Consider the following 19,547-nt stretch of genomic DNA (forward strand, 5'->3'; position numbering starts at 1 on the left):
CAATAAGCGCCCAGAGTCACCCCCGCGAGAGAGCACAGCCCAGGGCGCGGGCTGGACACTCTTCACACCCAACGGTCATTATGGTGCGGACTGTTAGCATATGGGAGGGTCTGCCTGTCAACGTGGCCTCTTCCTCCCCACTTTGAAGAGTCTGCAAATCTGGGACGTCCTCCCTAACCCCCACCCCCCAGCTCAGCCGCCACTCAGGTTCTCACGGGCCCTGCTCACAGTAGTCTCTGTCTGCGGTCTCTCCCAGGGCTGTGCACTCTGCTCTGGGGTCACAGGATAAGCCTTCCAGAGCCACAGCTGATCACCCTCCTCTGCCCACATGCACCTGCTTGCGTGAGGAAGTTCGACCCCCTCCTCAGGACCAGCTAGGCTCCTTGCAGCCAGTTCTCAGCCCACCCGCCATTCTGTCATATCCGGGCGCCCACACGGACCCATGCCCCAGACACAAGCCCGGTCCACGCACAGCCCAGACCTCACGTTCCCACCTGTGCTCACCTACCCCCGCTCTGAGGACAGGCCAAGTCCCGTTCAGTCTTCCCTGAGACCCTTCTTTGGAAATCCCAGTGCTGGTGGCTGTATCCTAACTCCACAGGTAAGAACTATTTGCTGGTTTGAGGGGCGCCTGGGTGGCTCAGTCGGTTAGGCGTCTGATTCTTGGTTTCAGCTCAGGTCGTGATCTCAGGGTTGTGGGATCAAGCCCCGTACAGGGCTCTGCTCTCAGCAGGAAGCCCGCTTGGGATTCTCTCTCCTTCTGCCCCTATTCCCGCCCCACCCTGCTCATGCTCTCTCTCTCTCTCTCTCTCTCAAAACATAATAATAATAATAACAATTTGCTAGGGTTTTCTTCTCATAAATAAAGACACCAAAGATATTTTTAAAGCATCTCTTCCTACACCCGCCACTACCTCACAGGGCAGAGGGCAGAAGGACGAAGACATGGCTGGTGCTGACCTACTGACTTGCTGATGCAGCTCCTTCCAGGTCCACTGCGGAGCCTTTATGGAGGCAAAGAGAAGCAGGTGCTCCCGGACGGTGAGGTTGTCGAATAGGACATCCTGCTGCAGACACACGCCCAGCTCCCTTCTGATGGAGGACAAGTCTGTCTGCAGGTTCTTGCCATTGATGATGATGGTTCCAGAAGTGGGAGCGTAGAGTCCCGTCAGCATGGATCTGCCAGAGAAAACAAATCAGGAGAGAACAGAGACAACCACTGCTCCTACCAGCCTGCTTTCTGCACAATCATTCACAAGTTGGAAGGAGCTTCACGGGATGCTGGCTGCCTTCATCTTGGAAATGTGGGCTTATGACAATGTTTACACTCCCCTAAATATGCTGATCAGAGACCATTCCAGTTGCGTGGGAGTTTACGATTATAAATCCAACGTCGTTTTACAGATAAGGAAACCAGCTCAAGAAATGGCATATTTGGGGCGCCTGGGTGGCTCGGTCGGTTAAGCATCTGCCTTCGGCTCAGGTCATGGTCTCAGGGTCCTGGGATCGAGCCCCACATCGGGCTCCCGGCTCAGCGGGGAATCTGCTTCTCCCTCTGCCCCTCACCCCACTCGTGCTCTCTCTCATGCTCTCTCTCTCTCTCAAATAAATAAATAAATAAAATCTTTAAAAAAAAAAAAGAGGTTCAAAGCAAATAGTCCTTTTCATTGTTTAAGCATACTTTAGTCCTACTGAAAAAGAAGAGAGAGAAATGGACATATTCGCAAGACAAGTTCGACAATGCCCGCGCTTTGTGAGCCCTCAACTTTTAAGCTCGTGATTCCTCCAGGATCCCGCAACTGGATTCTTTAACCAGTGGAACCCAAACCAAAAATCAAGCCTTTGCAGAAAAACACAACCACACAAAAAGCAGAACATGAAAAAAAAATTACTCAGGCGATTAAAACATTTGCAGACATCGTTCCAAATTTCATCTTCCCAGAGATAGGCGAGCAAACTTAGACGTAGTGGTAGGACAGTGAGAAGTGTCATAGGACTCTCAAAGCCTCAGGTAAAACCATGGAGCATTATTTGTCGGGCATAAAAGAATTAGGGATAAGACCCCATCCCCTGTGCCGTTGGCGGGGGCTGCAGACCCTCCCCCCCTCCCCCGCCATGTAACTGTCCACCCAGAGCACAGAGTGGCTCTGGCAAAGGGTTCTGTCTGTCCTCTGTCTCAAAACAAAAAGGAAGAAAAAAAATCTAATCTCAGGTGAACTGAGATTGTTCTAAAAAGCCCGTGTGTGATGAGGGTGAAATGGGTCTCACATGACGGTGGTTTTCCCGGCGCCGTTGGTCCCCAGCAGGGCAGTGATCTGGTCTCTGTGGAAGGTGAGGGTCAGATCTTGGACGGCTGCCTTGTGGGGCTCGTACTCCTTGGTCACGGACACCAGGGCGACGCCCGGGGGTCCTCCTCCAGGCTTTCCCTCCCCGTTCTGCAGCAAGGAACCTGAGAAGAAGATGCAGATTCATCCTGAGGGACTCCAAAAGCCCCCGAAATAATGCTCATGCGTACCAGTCTGGGAGCCTGCCTTGGACTTGAATTGTAGCTCCGCGAAACACACACAGCAACTCAAAACCCTTCCTTACCAAAACCAAGGGGCGAATTAGGTAACGGCAAAACTTAAATGAAATGGCTGATTATGGGGGCGCCTGGGTGGCTCAGTCGTTAAGCGTCTGCCTTCGACTCAGGTCGTAATCCCAGGGTCCTGGGATCGAGTCCTGAGTCGGGCTCCCTGCTCAGCGGAGAGTCTGCTTCTCCCTCTCCCTCTGCCGCTCCCCCTGCTCACGTTCTCTCTCTTTCTCGCTCTCAAATAAATAAATAAAAATCTTTAAAAAAAAAATACATTGCAATGTTGATGGTGGCATAAACCACCATAATGGGAGGCTGTGTATCTATAGGCTGGCCCTGAAGTCCTGCTTTCGTGGAACCAGCAGGCGTAAGCGAGGCAGAGAGGGACAGAGGATCGGGGGTCCCGCCCTGTTTCCTGGGACGCACGCTCCTCGCTTGTAAGGGGCAGGGATGGTCTTGCTCTCACAGTAATGTTGGAAATACTAGCATGTGCGAAACACTTGGCGATCTCTACAGCCCACTCCACCGGGCAGCTGTCCCCCTTTGCTTTAGTTTCTCACACAGATTCATGCTGGAACTGAAGCTTCATTTTGCGGCCATATAACCTGTGCACAAACACACCCAGGGCAGGGGGACTGCAAACAGCAGGTGACGCTAACAGCCCAGGGCTCGGGCCCCCAGGCTCAACATCACCAGGGGATTCTGGCCCCCAGGCTCAACATCACCAGGGGATTCTTTCTCGCGACTTGGCCCCGAGCTGTGTTTCTGAGCCCAAGGCGGGCCCCGGCCAGCAGACACAGTTACAGAGATTCGAGCGGGGTGAAAAACAGAAGGAAAACCGACCAGAAGGGAAAACATGTACCTAATACTGCTACCCTTTACACACCTTTATTGTCAAAGTGCTCATTGATGAAGGACAGGTCAGAACCAGGCGCGTGCGGTCTTTTTGCCACTAACCCACACAAATTCTTCCAGTAGGACGCGGTAAAGGGAAAATGCCACGGTTTCCTTAAACCGAACGTTCCTAAAAAATAAGACACAGTTGAAATCGGTATCATTATCTTTTTCTACGTGGAAGATTCTGTACGAGAATGCCTTCACTAATTATATGCAATGTTATTCCATGTTAAAGCGTTGAATACACATCCCTCATATGACCCGGTGACAATCTGGGGGACGATGTATTAGCCATGCGGGGAGCCCTCATGCTCTGTCTTCAGCCTGACCCACGGCCGACTGCTCAGTCCCCTGACAGCCGCCTCCCCCAGGAGGCCTTCCGAGCAGGTGTTCGGTGAACAGGCAGGTATTTATCAAAAATAAAAGTCGCGTTGAACGATTGCTGAATGCTCCCCAGAGTAAAGCTCGCCCCAGCCCCGCTGCCCCATTACGTAGCTGTCACTCTTTTGTCCCCGTCTTTGATGTCTGCATGGTTCCTAGACACGGATTAACAGCGTGAAGGAATTAATCCATTAAAACATTTACAAAGAAGAATACATAATGCCAACATTTCCATATGCAACATTGACATTCTTCAAGCGTACTCTCCAAATTCATTCCAGCCCACTTAATAGTCACTTTGCCTTCATTATATGTTGAAATGAAAGCGGATTTAATTATTAACACCTCTCAATTTTCTTTAACACGTCCATTCTAGCCGAAGTTCGATGCATGCTCCAAATCCTCCAAGTGGCTGAAGAGATAAAGGCCTACGTGAAGACTATTTTAACACTTTGACCCTCCAGCCAAGGAGAGATGGTGCCCCTCATCCAGTCTAACCCAAAGATTCAGAGACATGATCACAAAGCAGAACGGGCAAGTGAAGGAGGGAGTGGGGCTGCCATCCGGTCTAGCGGTCGCTTCCGATATGGGTTGAGCTGAGTCCCCCAAAATTCATGTCGAAATCCTAACCCCCAGTAACTCGGAATGGGGCAATATTTGGAGGAAGGCTTTCAAGAGATAATTAGGGTTAAATGAAGTCACTGGGTCAGCCCTCATCCAATCTGATGGGTGTCCTTAAGGGAAGAGATTAGGATACAGACAGGGAGTGTGGGCAGATCAACAGGACATGGGGAGAAGGAGGGAGGCCTCAGGAGGAACCAGCCCTGCGCACACCTGGATCTTGGACCCCCTCCAGCCTTCAGGACGGGAGAGACTAGATTTCTCTTGTTTAAGCCATGCGGTCCGTGTCATCATGCCCGCCCTCGAAAGCATGCAACAAGCAGAGAGAATGTCCTCCAAGACCCTAGCAAACTACTGACTACCCCTAGCCAGGAAGAGATGAGCCACCCGTGGATAATTCTGTCCTATTCCACACTCTCTCCCTTCGGGCACTGGCCAGGATCCCACCTGTGCTCATTCACATGGTCCTGTGACCACTCGATGTGGGAGTGCCATGACCACCTCTCGCTTCCCAGGGGGCAGGACACAGGCTGGTGACCCACGGCACCTGCCTCTCTGAACACAGGCCTGCAGCAGTGAGAACACTCTGTTGCCCGGGATCCAAAAGAGACGGGAGACGCGCCTGGGAATGGAAGGAGGAGGCCCCGCGCACGGGCACGCACGCTGAATTTGCAGAAATAAAGAGAGAAGCCGACAGAGGCAGAAGGAGACTCTTCGGCCAGTGGGCTGGTAGTTGCTCCTCGGCCCCCGCACCGTCTTCTGCTGAGGGGCCCCGCTCTGGTGACCATCGGCCACTGCCCTTGACCGTGCCAGTGTGAGTGGGCACCGCCTGTCAGACGGGCAAGTGGGCAGTGGTTCCAAACGCCTTGGGGGTCAGAGGCTGCATAAGCAGAGGCAAAGGCGGCACCCGGACGCATGGACAGGAGTCTCAAGGATGCCGAACTGTCCCCAGGAGGTCCCATGAGACCTGATCTGGGGTCATGGCTACGGGGACGGGAAGGACGGGAGACGCAGGAGGGGCCTTTCAGAGTTAGAAAATTCACGTCGGAAGATAGAAATTGCAAACAAACTGAATCTTAATGGCCGGTTTGCCAATTAAAACATCCCTGCTCTAATCTGTTTGCACTTTTAAAGTCCTGCTAATTAATCTATTAATGTAAATGGATGGGGGGGAAGGCTGCCAAATCCGTTAGCAGGGCGGCCACTCAGCTCCTAAGCTGTCCTTGGCACTTTGCTTTTGCTTGTAAATCCAAACGTGTTTTACGTGCACTCTATGAGCATAAGCATCCTGCTCACATTACCATATGTAATCGGGCACATTAATATATGCAAAGGCCCTGCGCTTCTCCAGAGCTCTTCTCCTCCTGGGGAGCTGCCTGAGTTTCCTCGCGGGCCAGGAAACTCATTAGCATTGCCCCCCAAAACCTGACAGTGATAAAAGCAGAAGTCAATGCAACTAGACAGATCAAGCGAAATCAGATTTAATTGGAAGCACATAAAGAAGGGTTTATGAAATGAAAAGACTTCGAGAGGGCCAGATGTCTGCCGGGATGCTCTGCGCAGGCCCGGGGATCTGCACTTGACCTCGAACCTGGCGGGCCAGGAGGCCGGGTCCTTATGGGGCCGCCCGCTCAGATGCCAGGGTGAGAAATGCGGGGGTCTGGACCCACCCCATCACTCCACGGACAAGACCAACAGAAGGACATAGACAGCAACAGGGAAACTGCCCACCCAGCCCTGGCGGGGGAGGCCTTGTTACCTGCCAGAGCCTCACAAACAGCGATCCTCAACTTGCTGAGACTCTCACAGAGGGTGTTCTGGAAATGTGGAAAGGGGTACTTTTGGTTGGAACAGTGAATGGGTGTTTTAAATTGTAGGTTTTATTATTATTCAGGCATGGGGAGGACAAGAGATCAGGAAACCGGCCTTTGAAAAGATGGGTTGCTACTCAGGTCCCGGAAGGAGGGGACACCTGGCACCGGGCAGGGCCACGTGGGGAAGCACCACGCTCCATCAGGAGGCACAGGGGAGGGAAGCGCAGGCAAGAGCCTTTACTGTGGCTTCTGTGGAAGGAGCAGGTGAGGTGGGGAGAGCAGGCTCTGGGGCATAGCGGCTGTCCCTAGTTGCTCGGTCCCTGGGGCACTGAGGGCAGGGGACAGGATAGCCTACAGAGGGGGTGGCAGGGTGTAGCTCTGGATGGCTGGGTTTGCAGATGAAAAGGGAGCTCACCAGCAAATCCTTTACTATCTCTAGGATTGGCTAGCCCTTGCGGGACAGTCCCTCTTGGGTCCCTGAGGCTCCAAGATGTCAGAGTATCAGATATACAGAAGATAAAAAAGCAGGTTAATAAATAGGGGGTAGCACAGATGGCCCTTAGTGGGCGGGCATCTGGGTGGAGGGTGTCCTACAAAGGGCAGAACAACACAGCTCAACAAAGAATTGCCCTTGACCTGCCTTCTGTGAGGCTCATCCCACACAGCGATGCAAGGGAAAAGCCCCCGCCAGGGACGCCTGAGTGGCTCAGTTGGTTAAGCGCCTGCCTTCAGCTCAGGTCATGATCCCAGGGTCCTGGGATTGAGCCCCACATTGGGCTCCCTGCTCAGCGGAGAGTCTGCTTCTCCCTCTGCCACTCCCACCTGCTCATGCTCTCTCTCTCTCTCAAATAAATAAAATCTTTTTTAAAAAAAGAACTTCTAAAACTCAACACCCAATAAAACAAATAATCCAATTAAAATATGGGCAGAAGACATGAACAGACATTTCTCCAAAGAAGACATCAGATGGCCAACACACAAATGAAAAGACATTCAACATCACTCATCAAGGGGGAAATGCAAATCAAAACCACAACGAGATACTACGTCACACCTGTCAGAATGGCTAAAATCAACAACACAAGAAACAAAAGGTGTTGATGAGGATTCGGAGAGAGGGGAACACTCATGTACTGTTGGTGGGAATGCCACTGGTGCGGCCACTCTGGACAACAGTATGAAGGTTCCTCAAAAAATTAAAAATAGAAATACCAAATGAGGGTGCCTGGGTGGCTCGGTTGGTTAGGCAACTGCCTTCAGCTCAGGTCATGATCCCGGAGTCCCGGGATCGAGTCCCGCATCGGGCTCCCTGCTCGGCGGGGAGCCTGCTTCTCCCTCTGACCCTATCCCCTCTCATGCTGTTTCTCTCTCTCTCTCTCAAATAAATAAATAAATAAAATCTTTAAAAAATTAAAAAATTAAAAAATTAAAAAAAAAGAAATACCAAATGATCCACTACTTGGCATTTACTCACAGAATATAAAACCACCAATTTGAAAAAGATATACGTACCCCTATGTTTACTGCAGCATTATTGACAAGAGCCAAGCTATGGAAAGAGCCCAAGTGTCCATCAACAGATGAATGGATAAAGAAGATGTGGTGTATACATACAATGGAATATTACTCAGCCATCAGAAAGAATGAATTTTGCCATTTGCAATGACATGGAAAGAATTAGAGAGTATTATGCTAAGTGAAGTAAGTCAGTCAGAGAAAGACAAATACCATATGATTTCACTCCTATGTGGAATTTAAGAAACAAAACAAACCAACAACAAAAAAAGGAGACAAACCAAAAAAAAACCCCAAAAAACAAAAAAACAGATTCAACTCCAGAGAACACACTGATGGTCACCAGAGGGTAGGTGGGTGGGGGATGGGGAAACAGGTGATGGGGATGAAGTGCACCTGTCGTGATGAGCACCGGGTGATGTAGGGAAGTGCTGAATCTCTGTATTGTGCACCTGAAACTAATATTACACTGTATGTTAACTATACTGGAATTATGATTTTTTAAATTTTAACTACGTATTATATTTTATCCCTTATTTCATAGACAGTTTGGTCCACAGCAATGATCTCCCATATCCCACCCCCACATATATTCCTGTAAAACAGAATTCCATAGATGTGTAACTAGTTCACAGGAGTCCATATTACAAATGCAAAACTGATTCATCTTCAGTCCACACTCTTAGATAGAAATGTAGGTTTGCCAGAGTTTTGCTTTCAAAGATAACATGCAAGGAACATCTATGTGCAACATACTTTGCACTCACCTGGCTATTTCTTCAGATTTCTGAGTCAAAGAGAATAAACATTATTTTAATTTTTTAATTTTTTATTTTTTATCATTTTTTAAAGATATTATTTTTAAGTCACCTCTAGACCCAACACGGGGCTTGAACTCATGACCCCGAGATCCGGAGTTGCCCACTCCACTGCCTGAGCCAGCCAGGCGCCCTGAGAATAAACATTTTAAGAATTTTTTAACATACGACAAATTTGACACACTCTACTGCTTGTAGAAATTCCCTTTCTGGTATTTTTTATTTAAATGATTTATGTGGGCTTTGTTATATTAACGCAACGCTTCATACGAAATGGTATAAATTAATGTGGAGAAAATCAACACACTTAAATTGGTAAATATCCACATTAAGGAACATGGCATCTCTTTGTATTTATTCAAATCTATTTTATGTTCACCATTTTTTTAGAGGGAGCGGGGGGAGGGGGCTGGGGGAGAGAGAGAATCTTAAGCAGGCTCTACGCCCAGTGAGGAGCCCGACGCGGGACTTGACCTCATGACCCTGAGATCATGACCTGAGCCAAAATCAAGAGTCGGATGCTTAACTGACTGAGCCCCCCAGGTGCCCCACTGCCAAATTTTTTACTTTCTTATTCGATACACACTCTCTTCTACGTTAGATTCACGCCGAGATATTTTACTGCTCTTGAGAGTGTTACCGTGTCGCATTTATTGCTGACACGCAGCCAAGCTGGTGGTTTTCCTGTCTGTGCTCTTGAGATCAGTCATCCCAGTGGTCCTGCCTTTCTTCAACTGATTCTTGCACAGGACCTGCCAACAATGGTGGTCTGTCTCCTGGTTGTGACATCTCTGTCTTGCTGTGTTTTACTTCCTTCCCCAGTGGCTGGAGCCTTCATCTCAGCATCTAATTCCCGCCCATGACAAGCACCTATGGGGAATGCTGAGCGTGACAGGGGACGCTGAGGATGGCAGGGGGCACCCCAGCTGAGACATGCTCGCCTGTCCTCCCTCTCCGGTCCCCCGATCTCCTCCCCACCTCTCCTTCCCCGGTCCCCGATGGCCCTGAGAAGACATTGCAGCCATGAGAGAGCCTCCCGGGCTCCCACCATCATCATTATCATCATCATCATCAAACCCAAAGCCCTTCTCCACCTGCTTCCCCTGACAGCTTCAGCTGCTGCCCCGTTTCAGATCTGACTCAGCCGCACTTGCAAAACCTGCTGATCTACCCTCCTTCCCGGGATCTCTGTCTCCATCCCCCCCCCGCCCCGTCTCCGTCCTGGAGCAGGCTGCACCTGCAGAAGTGAGCAGGACCGGGGGTTCGCTCGCTGGAAATGCCTTACTTTAAGACAGGACAACGTTCCCACCGTGGTTCCTCATGCCTCCCGTCCTGAAGGAGGAGGGGAGAACTCAGCTCCTTCTGGATTCCTGCCCAGATTTCCTGCGGATCTCGGCACTGCCAAGGGTAACCTGTCTTTGCTGGGGTTTATGCTTGTCTGTGGACACATCACCATTTTATATGTAGCTGTAGGTCTCTGTCCCTTAATGTTGTGTTCAGTGCGGTGAGCCCTGACTGTGCAAAGCTCGGTTTTTCCTCTCCTTGGTTAATGACTGTTCCATTTCTATTCTGTTTCACTCGGTCTGTGTGTCTCCTCATCAGGGAGAGCATCAGTCTGCAAGGCCCATCTGTCTGTCTCCTTCCAGCCACCTGTCTGCATCTCTCCCAATTCCAGGGACACCCCGCTACCCTCCCATCCCCGGCCGTGACTTGGCGCCCTATTCCTTTGCTTGTGACCCCCTTCCTCAAACATTTTAACATCAATATCATGTGCATACTTTCTAACATCCCTCCCTTGTGCTGGCTAGCTGCCTTTTAATATCCAGTGCTTGTCATTCGATTTTATTTCACCTTGGTATTCCTCAGTTAACTTTTTTTTAACTTCTTATTTCCTAGAATCCAGTTTTTCTTTAATTTTATTCAAAGTCCCCAGACCATGCAATCTAAAATTCCAAAATGAAACACATTGCAGGTTTATGTGTGCTCTCTAATTCTTGGAGGCCGTGTGTTCCTGATTTTCTGTAAGATAATCTCGTCAGTGGCACCTTTCATTTGGATTTTTATTCATCCTTCAGTGACAGATGAGCGTTCCAAGTCTGAAAACAGAATGGACGGATTGTCTTTTTATCCTTTCATAGTCAATGTGTGTATGATTAGAACATCTCTCTTTCTATGTCTCTCTCTCTCTCTCTCTTTCTCTCAGTTCTTAACTTTAAAGGTTAGGTGCCACTTGAAATATCCAGGTGCTTTGGAAAATACAGAGACAGAATCACAAGTCATTTCAGCAAGGGTATAGAATACCATCAAAACATTACTGCTAAAAATATAAGATAAAGAAACTTTAAAAGCTGTTTCTGCTCTTTTCGGCCTGAGCCAAGCATGTGGTATGCTTCCTCCTTCCCCACAAACACAGCAGGGAAAACCATTACTGTTGGTGGCCTGGCTTCCCGTGGCCTCCAGGACGCACCTGCCACACCACAGGAGAAACCCCACACTTGACGCCGCTGAGACTCCGAGTTTGGAGGTGACACCTGACCCCGGGCCCCTGCACAGCCCCTCATTCTCAGCCTGGTTTTCGTCCAGGTTCTGTCCCCAGCTGACCTGGCCAAGAGAAAGACCTCTCCACTCCTGCTCCACACCGTCACTGACTCCTGCCCGACCTGGTCCCCGTGGGGCCAAGGACGCATGTGCCCCCAGGCTCTCCTGCCCTCACTCCCCACATCCCTGACCCTGAGAACCCTGATCCTAGGTCTTTCCTGTTCTTTGACAGAAACCCACTTGGGAAGCTGCCTGGTGGCTGGGTTGGGGCGGGCGGCGGGGGGAGTCCCCGTCAGGATCGAGGCACTTCCGTCTATCCTCACGTGGCCTTTACCATTTCATTCAGGACTCGGGCAGCCCATCTCCTCTTCAAGCATTCACACCTCCCTCTAAAACACATCCTACGAACGCCCTCTCTGAGGTCTCATTTAAATTTAGAATAATTGCTTATTCATCTAATACTCATGTATATTGCTTTAAACTGTTTTTTTAGCTTATTTGGGGCATCTCTTACCGTGCAGAATTCTTACCAGGAATCAAGTTGCTCAAGTACCATCCACATAAAAAATAAAGGCCTGAATCAAAGAGAATCATCCAGCAAACCCAGCCAAATGTCATGCCCATTTGTTCCGGAGCCTGGTATATGTTATCGCACTGAACCCCTGGGAGGAAGGAAAAGGTCAGAGTCAGAACTGCACACCCTCTCTCAGGGCAGCTTCAGGTGAGTGAGTCCGTGCGTTCTAGAACCCCAAAGCCAAGGTGGACGCAGCCGGGTCGAAAGGCAGGGCATCCCGCCGATCACAATTCCTCAAATGAATTGGGAGCCTGCTTCATCTCAGTGGATTTCAAGGAAATCAGGTGGAGTGGCTTTAACCACATTCGAATATCTAACATTTACGATTTTTGTGTGTGTGTGTGTTTTAGTGTTGCTTTACTTCTATCTCGACTTGTTGCCTCACCAAAATGCATCTATCCAGGGCAACTGGGCCGTGGGGGGTATTCACATCAGCTGAGGCAAACACCAGCGTCTCGATCCAAACGTTCCACTTGTAATAAAGACCTTCTCCTCCCGCGCTTGCAACAGGACCAACTGGAAACGCCTCAACACCTGAATCACTGGATCTCGTTTTACAAAAGCCTCCCCTTCCTTACCTGTTTCTTGCCCTTCTAGGAAGGTGATGAGAAACACTCCTTGTCCAAAGGCGGTGGTGGAGAGCAGGCACTGCCCACGGGGAACAGAGAGAGAAACAGCACGTTAGCGCTTGACGGAGACCCCAGAAAACCCACGGCATTAAATTCAAACAGAGAAGCCGCAGGGTGTTCCCACCGAGCGACGCCAAAGCATCGCTCCGGGCGGTGATTTCAGTATCTGACCCCGGAACACTGAGCCAAACGTCAGCCCACTCTGAAAAGCCTGATAACAAGCTAGTTTTTAATGTGGAGAAGAATTCTTTCTCTTTACTGCGACGCTTGAAATGCCATAGACCCGACGCACCGCATACAGAAATGCGTCACTCAAAACAGTGGAGAACAGAACGGAGCGATTTCTTGGTTTTTATTATTATGTGAATGCCCTAGAGCGTGCTGAGAGCAGACTGATGGAATATCCACATGATTCTGCACTAGCGAGAGAGCCCACTGGAGGAAAATGCTGCTTTATTTCCACTGGACAGGTCCTACGTCCACAAAAAAGCCCACTGAACACGTATTTTACGCTTAAAATAAAGATCGTGTACCAGAGTTAGATTTTTTCTTTTTTTTTTTTTTTTTGGCAAGGAAACATTTGAACATGCAAAAAGGAAATCCAACGGTGTATGCTGGAACATTAAAACAGATGGATTGAAGTAAAAACACATATGACAGTATTTGAAATTCAGGCCAGGTGGTCAGTTGGCTCTTTCCCTACATGGAAGGAGTATGGGGGGTGGTGGGAGGGGGGTAAAGGATCCCAGGAGTTTTAATGATTCCGGAAACAGCTAATGAACACTAACCCAAAATTACTGGTTCTGAATTATTGCAGGTGCAACATCAGCTAATTGGAACTGGTGAGCACCTATCAGTGGATTAAAATCCTGATTCAAGGTGGCATTTCTTCATCGTGCTGTGTGTCCACGGCCAGCAGGAACCATGGAGCTTTATGGATGCTGGAGAAAAATAACGTGGCCTTCACAGAGGTATTCTACCCTGAGACTCCAAGTGAGCAGAGAAAGTGACACCGTCCCAACAGGCAAGGGTCCCTCAGCCGTCACGACGCTGTTCAGGGACAGGTGACCTCTGAGGGCCTTCAAGTGCCCCGGAGGAGCCTGAGATTCTACCCCTCCTTGGCACCTCCCAAATTCTCCCTTAGTGGCTCCAGTCACACCTCCCAGTAGACTGCAGTTGGGGAACCCGGCCTGACCTGTGGGGGGAAGAGAGATCTGGGGCGGACCGTCCTCAGCCACACACGGGTCCCGTCCCTGTGGACAGAGTTCCCTGCGCCCGCCAGGCATGTCTCATCCAAGAAGGAATGAGTGTGTCTCTTCTATGTATTTCATATCGCACACCTAACAGAATTCTCGCACTTTTTCGGGAGGTACACTTTAAACGGATGAATGATTCCGACACTGCTAACAGAGGGATCTTTCCACTTAATGTGAGGTCATTCCTGATGCTTCCAGAAAAATGCTTAATTTTTTCTGCTAGAATAGCTTTGGAAAGCTATCTCTGTCCATCCAGGAAACAAAGAGACACGGAGGTCCTACGCTGCCTTTGGGGTACGACCGATTTCCAAAAAGCCTCCAGAGGAGAGTCCCTGTTACGTGAAAAGCACCAAATCTTCACGGGCTGCCTTCTAGCAAAATCACTGCAATGCCGATGAATGGCAACTGCAAGGTCTGCCTCCGGGGGCCGAGTAAAGAGGAGCAGGTATCAGGAAGCCCACCTAGATCTGAAAATGACAGGCCGATGGACGGATGTCGTGGCTGATTGGTTGGGAAGATACAGCAGTTTGAAAAGAGAAAGAAGAGACAGCCCACTTACCAGAAGCGTCTGAATGACAACACTCAGTCGGTTATGGAGAACCAACAGCACTATGTAGGGCAGAAAGCTGATCATATACGCCAGGCTAGTGCAGAGGGCAGCCGTGTTCGCTTGGCTGAAAAACACACTCAGGAAGTAGCTCATCATGATGACCGACACCCCAAAGTCCAGGAGAAAGAGGAAAACGATACAGGCGTTGCTGTGCGCGAAGATGCCGCTCGCTTTGAGAATGACAGCCAGGGCGGCGCTGCTTAAGGCCAACACAGCCAGGTTCTCCAGGAACCAGGCCAGGAAGAAGACAGTGGGGTGCACTCCCATCATCCTCATGTACTGTCAAAAGAACGAAACGCAGAGTTATCACCCAGATCCTTGAGAAAGAACAGATCAGATCACAGGAGAGAGGTGGCACTAGAAACTTCCATGTTGGGGCCCGCGTGGAAATCAGCCCCGCACAGACCCCAGAGCCCAGCATCCGTTCTGGCGAACGCTCCCCTGGGGAGGTCACGGCCACGAGCCCACACAGCGGAGGGGCGGGGGCACACCCCAGCCCCCAGGTGCTCCCTTATCCATTTGGACTTTGCTGGTTTTGTTTCTTTTCCCCTTTTTATTTTTTTGGTGTTTTTAGTTGTTTTCCTTCTTTTTTAATCTCTCATCATTTTGGTTGTGTTGGTTTGGTTTAATGAGGACAAACAGAACAACGAAGGGAGGGGGGAAATACTGGACCTTAAGCTGTTCGAGTTGGGCGTCTCTCGTGTGAGTGTTAGAATGCATTTTGCAAAACCACTCAGCTTAAAGTAATAACAACAAAACCAATGCATCCGTTAAACCTCCTGTTTTCTGTCTGTAACATCGGGGTATCTTGGAGGATGGGGCCGGTCACTGGTAAAATGAGACCAATTCAGCATGACTGAGCCCCGGTCCCCAGTCCCCACATCCAGGGGCCCCGCTAGATGGGGAGGAAACACAGCAATGTAGGGAAAAAATCCGTTCTAAATAGGTGAACAACGTGGGAAACAGCAGTGAAAGTCCCAGTCAGAACTAAATGTGAACACTGCACTTGACCTCGCTGTTCCTTCACCTCAGTTAATAGGAGGCAAGAGGGTAACGTGCACCCATCCTCTGCGGAGGCCGGCCTTCACCGGGTACTTTCAGAAACTTTCACTCTTAAGAGCAGTTTTGAGAGTATCCGGTTTTAACAATATTAAAACAAAAACAGCAAGGTGGCCATGAAGCCATCTGACCATAAATCAAGGTGGGAAGTCCGCCCTTAGGTCTTTTCAGGTTGTAGAAAAATTGCTGATGGGCAATGCTGGCCCCCTTCTTTGAACCTGGTGTGCCCGTCCTTGGGCTTCCTTCCATCCCCACAGGAAACACCAGTTAACCTGGCAGGGCGTCAGGCTTCAACGTGAAATGCTTTCCCCCCGGGGCCCCATCCCAGCTATGCACGGGAACCCTGGCAGAGAGGAGGGCAGGCAAAACTGAGTCCAGGGGTGATATGCGACAGAATTTGGCTCCAAGGCCCCCACTGCCCCTGCTGGTCCCCCAGGCAAGCGGGCTTGGCTGATTACCTCTTCTATCTGGATCTCTCGCTCGTAAACCAGCTTTCGGACCATGCTGGCCACAGACACCATCCACATCAGCATCATTATCAGAGGGAAAAAGAAGCCGACGTTGTTCAGAAATCTGCAAGGAAATAATCCCGTCAGCACCCAAGGGCAAGGAGAGTGGTTCTACTCAGAGTCCGGCTCACGCATACATGCATTTTCACGTTGTCCTTACAAGTGACAAACCCTTTTAAGGAGCAACATCTCGTTAGGCCATTTCAACGGGACGGCTGCCTGGTGTCCTGATTTAGTAGGCATGCGAACTCAGGAAGGAGACGCACTGGTTGGAGGTGCCTTGAGCGGCCACTGTCCCCCACCCCAATCACTGCTGACACCTTCCTAGGCAGGGCAGGTGGGGAGGACACAGGCCATTCACGCCTGACTACAACTTTCCCCACTTAGTTGGGACCATCGTGTATCTTCAATGCATGATCTCAGTTGACCATAGATTATTGCCTTACAAGATGCCTGAAAAGTGCCCGTTGAAAGTCTCCCTGTCCCGACTGGGTGGCTCAGTCGGTTAAGCGTCTGACTCTTGGTTTTGGCTGAGGTCATGATCTCAGGGTTGTGAGATCGAGCCCCACATCAGGCTCCATCAAGGAGTCTGCTTGTCCCTCTCCCTCTGCCCCTCCCCCGCCACTCCCGTGCGCACGCGCTGTCTCTCATAAATAAATAAAATCTAAGAAAGAAAGAGAGGGAGGGAGGCTCCCTGAGCCATGGGTTGGCCAAATTCATCATGGAGGCTGCCCAGAGGGGCAAGCCTTTCGACTGGGCGTGTGGTCCATGATTGAACCGAAGAGAGAAAGGTCCTGTCGTGAAGGATCCGGCATTCGGGCGGAGGGGGGGAGGGGAAGCACCTGACATAAGCCAGGACAAGGAGATGCACAGCGCCGTGTCAAGCACGTGGAAGAACAGCTTCAGCCCCAGTGGGAAGGGATGCTATCTCAAACAGGGTAGCTGGGCAATTTGTCTGTAGAAGAAGCATCAGAGCGGAGAGCAGATGAAGTAAGGAAGTGAGTCCTGCAGGAATCGCAGGGATGTGGAGGAAGATGGCTCCAGGCCAAGGGGCAGCAAGTGCAAGCCCTGGAGGTGGGAGCATGGCAGCAGGGCTCTGGAGTGGCCAAGGACCACGTGGGTTAGGAGATGGGGTCACGCGTCAGCTGGGCCAGATCCTGCAAGGATTTTCTACATCTGGGCAAGAGTGGATTTACTCAAAGAACAAGGGCATTCCGCAAAAGGGCTTTGGAAGGGGGAGAGAAATGCGGAGGGGACCTATCAAGTGTATGGTTTTTAAAAAGATCACTGAATGCGGTATATAGACAGAGAAGTGAAGGTGGCAAAGCCCATGAAGAAGGAGTGGGAAGGCCAAAGCAGACGTGCAGCAGTGTAGACAAGACAAGCGTGCTGGCAAAGATGCCGACCTGCAGACAGAACCATCTCGCCAGGTCCCCGTTGCAACAGCCCCCAGACCTCCCCTTCAGAGTGTTAGCCACAGCGCGGACCATCTGCCCTTCCCACTGGACGGTGAGCCCTCCCTCTGTACCTCCTCTGCTTGGCAAAAGCCATCCACACATTAGAAACCGACTATCTGTTAAGGAAACTGCAAATGAGTAAAAAAAGAGGGGGAGGGTGAGTTAACGTCTTTGTTTTCGTTCTTCTGTCTGAGACGATTATAATGAGCCATCAACTTGGTGAATCGCGTTTTAAAGCTCAATATCTGTTAACTCCAGTGCTATCCAGAGACACTAAATAGTTAACTCAGATGGTACTCAGCATTGTGATTTTTCTGAGGCTTTTTAGTCCTTGTTTTTTAGAGTTTCCAGTGCAAGTAGAAGGCTATGAAGAGGAAGTGTCAAATCCTATATAAACCTGCATATCGGGCGCCTGGGTGGCTCAGTTGGTTAAGCGACTGCCTTAGGCTCAGGTCATGATCCTGGAGTCCCGGGATCGAGTCCCGCATCGCGCTCCCTGCTCGGCAGGGAGTCTGCTTCTCCCTCTGACCCTCCTCCCTCTCATGCTCTCTATCTCATTCTCTCTCTCAAATAAATAAATAAAACCTTTAAAAAAAAAAAAACCTGCATATCTCACAAGCAATATCTCTTCTCCCAGACTAACCCAACTTACAGCAAAAAATGACGCTTGGATCACTTATAAAGTTAAAAACAACTAATACAGAGCTTATTTGGGGGATGGGAGGGGTTTGAAAAGAGTTTATCTATGTGTTCATGAACAATGTCTTTTTTACTTGAAAACACTGGAACTGGGAGCCTGGGTGGCTCAGTCAGTGAAGCATCTGCCATCGGCTCAGGTCATGATCAGGGTCCTAGGATCGAGCTCCGTGTCAGGCTCCCTGCTCAGTGGGGAGCCTGCTTTTCCCTCTCCCTTCCCCGCCCCACCCCCGCTTGTGCGCTCACAGGCTCTCTCTCAAATAAATAAAATCCTTAAAATAAAAAGGGCACTGGCATTGACGGCTATTAAACTCTGTTCTTCCAGCAACTTGAGCCTTACAGAGGAGCCAGTAAGTATCCCACACAAATATTATGTGAAGATTCCATCTGAGTTACTGCCCAGAAGTCACACTGGGTCAGGATTCTATGTGTGTCTGGGGCTATGATGTGCGTGTCCTATGGAACCCCCTCCCCCTGCATCTTCATAAAGGAGAAAGTCATGACAGGCTTGCAAGTGAATAAACCCAACTCTGGAGTTCCTGCAGCCACTACCCCAGATTCCAGAGAACATGCAGAAGCTCTGCACGTACATGGCTGAGTGAGGCCACTTGGGAGAAATTGCATGGGATGAGAAGTTGGAATACACGGCTTGTGTACCTCACCCTTTCCTAAACCACTCCTGAAAACCAGTCTCAGATCAATAAGAGAAGGGAAAAATGTTCATTCTGATTTTGACAAATGCTTGTAAGTACTTGAAATAGCTGCTAAAAATAATCAAGGTCAAGAAGGAGGCACACAAGAAAGCGGATAAGAGAGATGTCAGTAGCAAAACCCCACCCTCTGCAGAGCTAGAAGGTGCCATCACAATTGTGCCTCTCAGGGCGCCTGGGTGGCTCAGTCGTTAAGCGGCTGCCTTCGGCTCAGGTCATGATCCCAGAGTCCTGGGATCGAGCCCCACATCGGGCTCCCTGCTCAGCAGGAAGCCTGCTTCTCCCTCTCCCACTCCCCCTGCTTGTGTTCCCACTCTCGCTGTCTCTGTCTCTGTCAAATAAATAAATAAAATCTTTAAAAAAAAATTGCGCCTCTTAAATTCTAGGGGCACAATCTGAGGGTACAATATATAGAACAGTATGTGTTAAGTGGGTGCCAAGCTGCATGTTAAGGGGGGTGGTATCGGAAGCCACACCTGTGCCCAGACCCTATGGCCAGGGAAAGGAGCATTATGTGAAGACCACATGTATCTGCAGGAAGCGCTCAGTCCTTGTGGCCATTAACATCACCTGGTGCTCACCACTAATGGAACCCCTTACAAATGACTGGGCAGGAATTCCCAATTCATTCAGAATGAGTAACAACCATAAGAACAAAAATCCAGCACATTTATATAAGGAATAAAGGTGGTTGAGTCCCACCGTTACCAACAAATGAAAAACATGTGCCCAAAAAGATGGTCACATGAGGCAGTTGAAAATAGCAAATGTATTTTTTGCCATCAATGGAAAAATATTTAATAAGGCAATTCCATACATAAAAAACACCCTACAGCAGAATTGTTACAATTCGGTGACGAGGTGGCAAGAGAGCAAGAAGATAGGAAATGT

At 49.8% G+C, this 19,547-nt stretch overlaps 1 protein-coding gene across 1 annotated transcript in view; it reads right to left on the minus strand.

Moving 5' to 3' along the window:
* The window catches only part of ABCA13 (ATP binding cassette subfamily A member 13), a 379,838-nt gene that overhangs the window by 205,752 nt on the left and 154,539 nt on the right, over positions 1 to 19,547 (minus strand). The window contains exons 32-38 of the mRNA XM_064575492.1: positions 15,743 to 15,857; positions 14,175 to 14,504; positions 12,309 to 12,378; positions 11,687 to 11,818; positions 3,459 to 3,596; positions 2,269 to 2,449; positions 961 to 1,179 (exon numbers count right to left, since the gene is read on the minus strand). Coding sequence (XP_064431562.1) covers positions 961 to 1,179; positions 2,269 to 2,449; positions 3,459 to 3,596; positions 11,687 to 11,818; positions 12,309 to 12,378; positions 14,175 to 14,504; positions 15,743 to 15,857 — 1,185 coding nt within the window. The remainder of the gene's footprint in view (positions 1 to 960; positions 1,180 to 2,268; positions 2,450 to 3,458; positions 3,597 to 11,686; positions 11,819 to 12,308; positions 12,379 to 14,174; positions 14,505 to 15,742; positions 15,858 to 19,547) is intronic.

The sequence above is a fragment of the Mirounga angustirostris genome, unplaced genomic scaffold (assembly GCF_029215605.1).
Source record: "Mirounga angustirostris isolate CCGP_5_RB_7025 unplaced genomic scaffold, mMirAng1.0.hap1 SCAF_12, whole genome shotgun sequence".
In the NCBI taxonomy this organism is placed as follows: Eukaryota; Metazoa; Chordata; class Mammalia; order Carnivora; family Phocidae; genus Mirounga; species Mirounga angustirostris.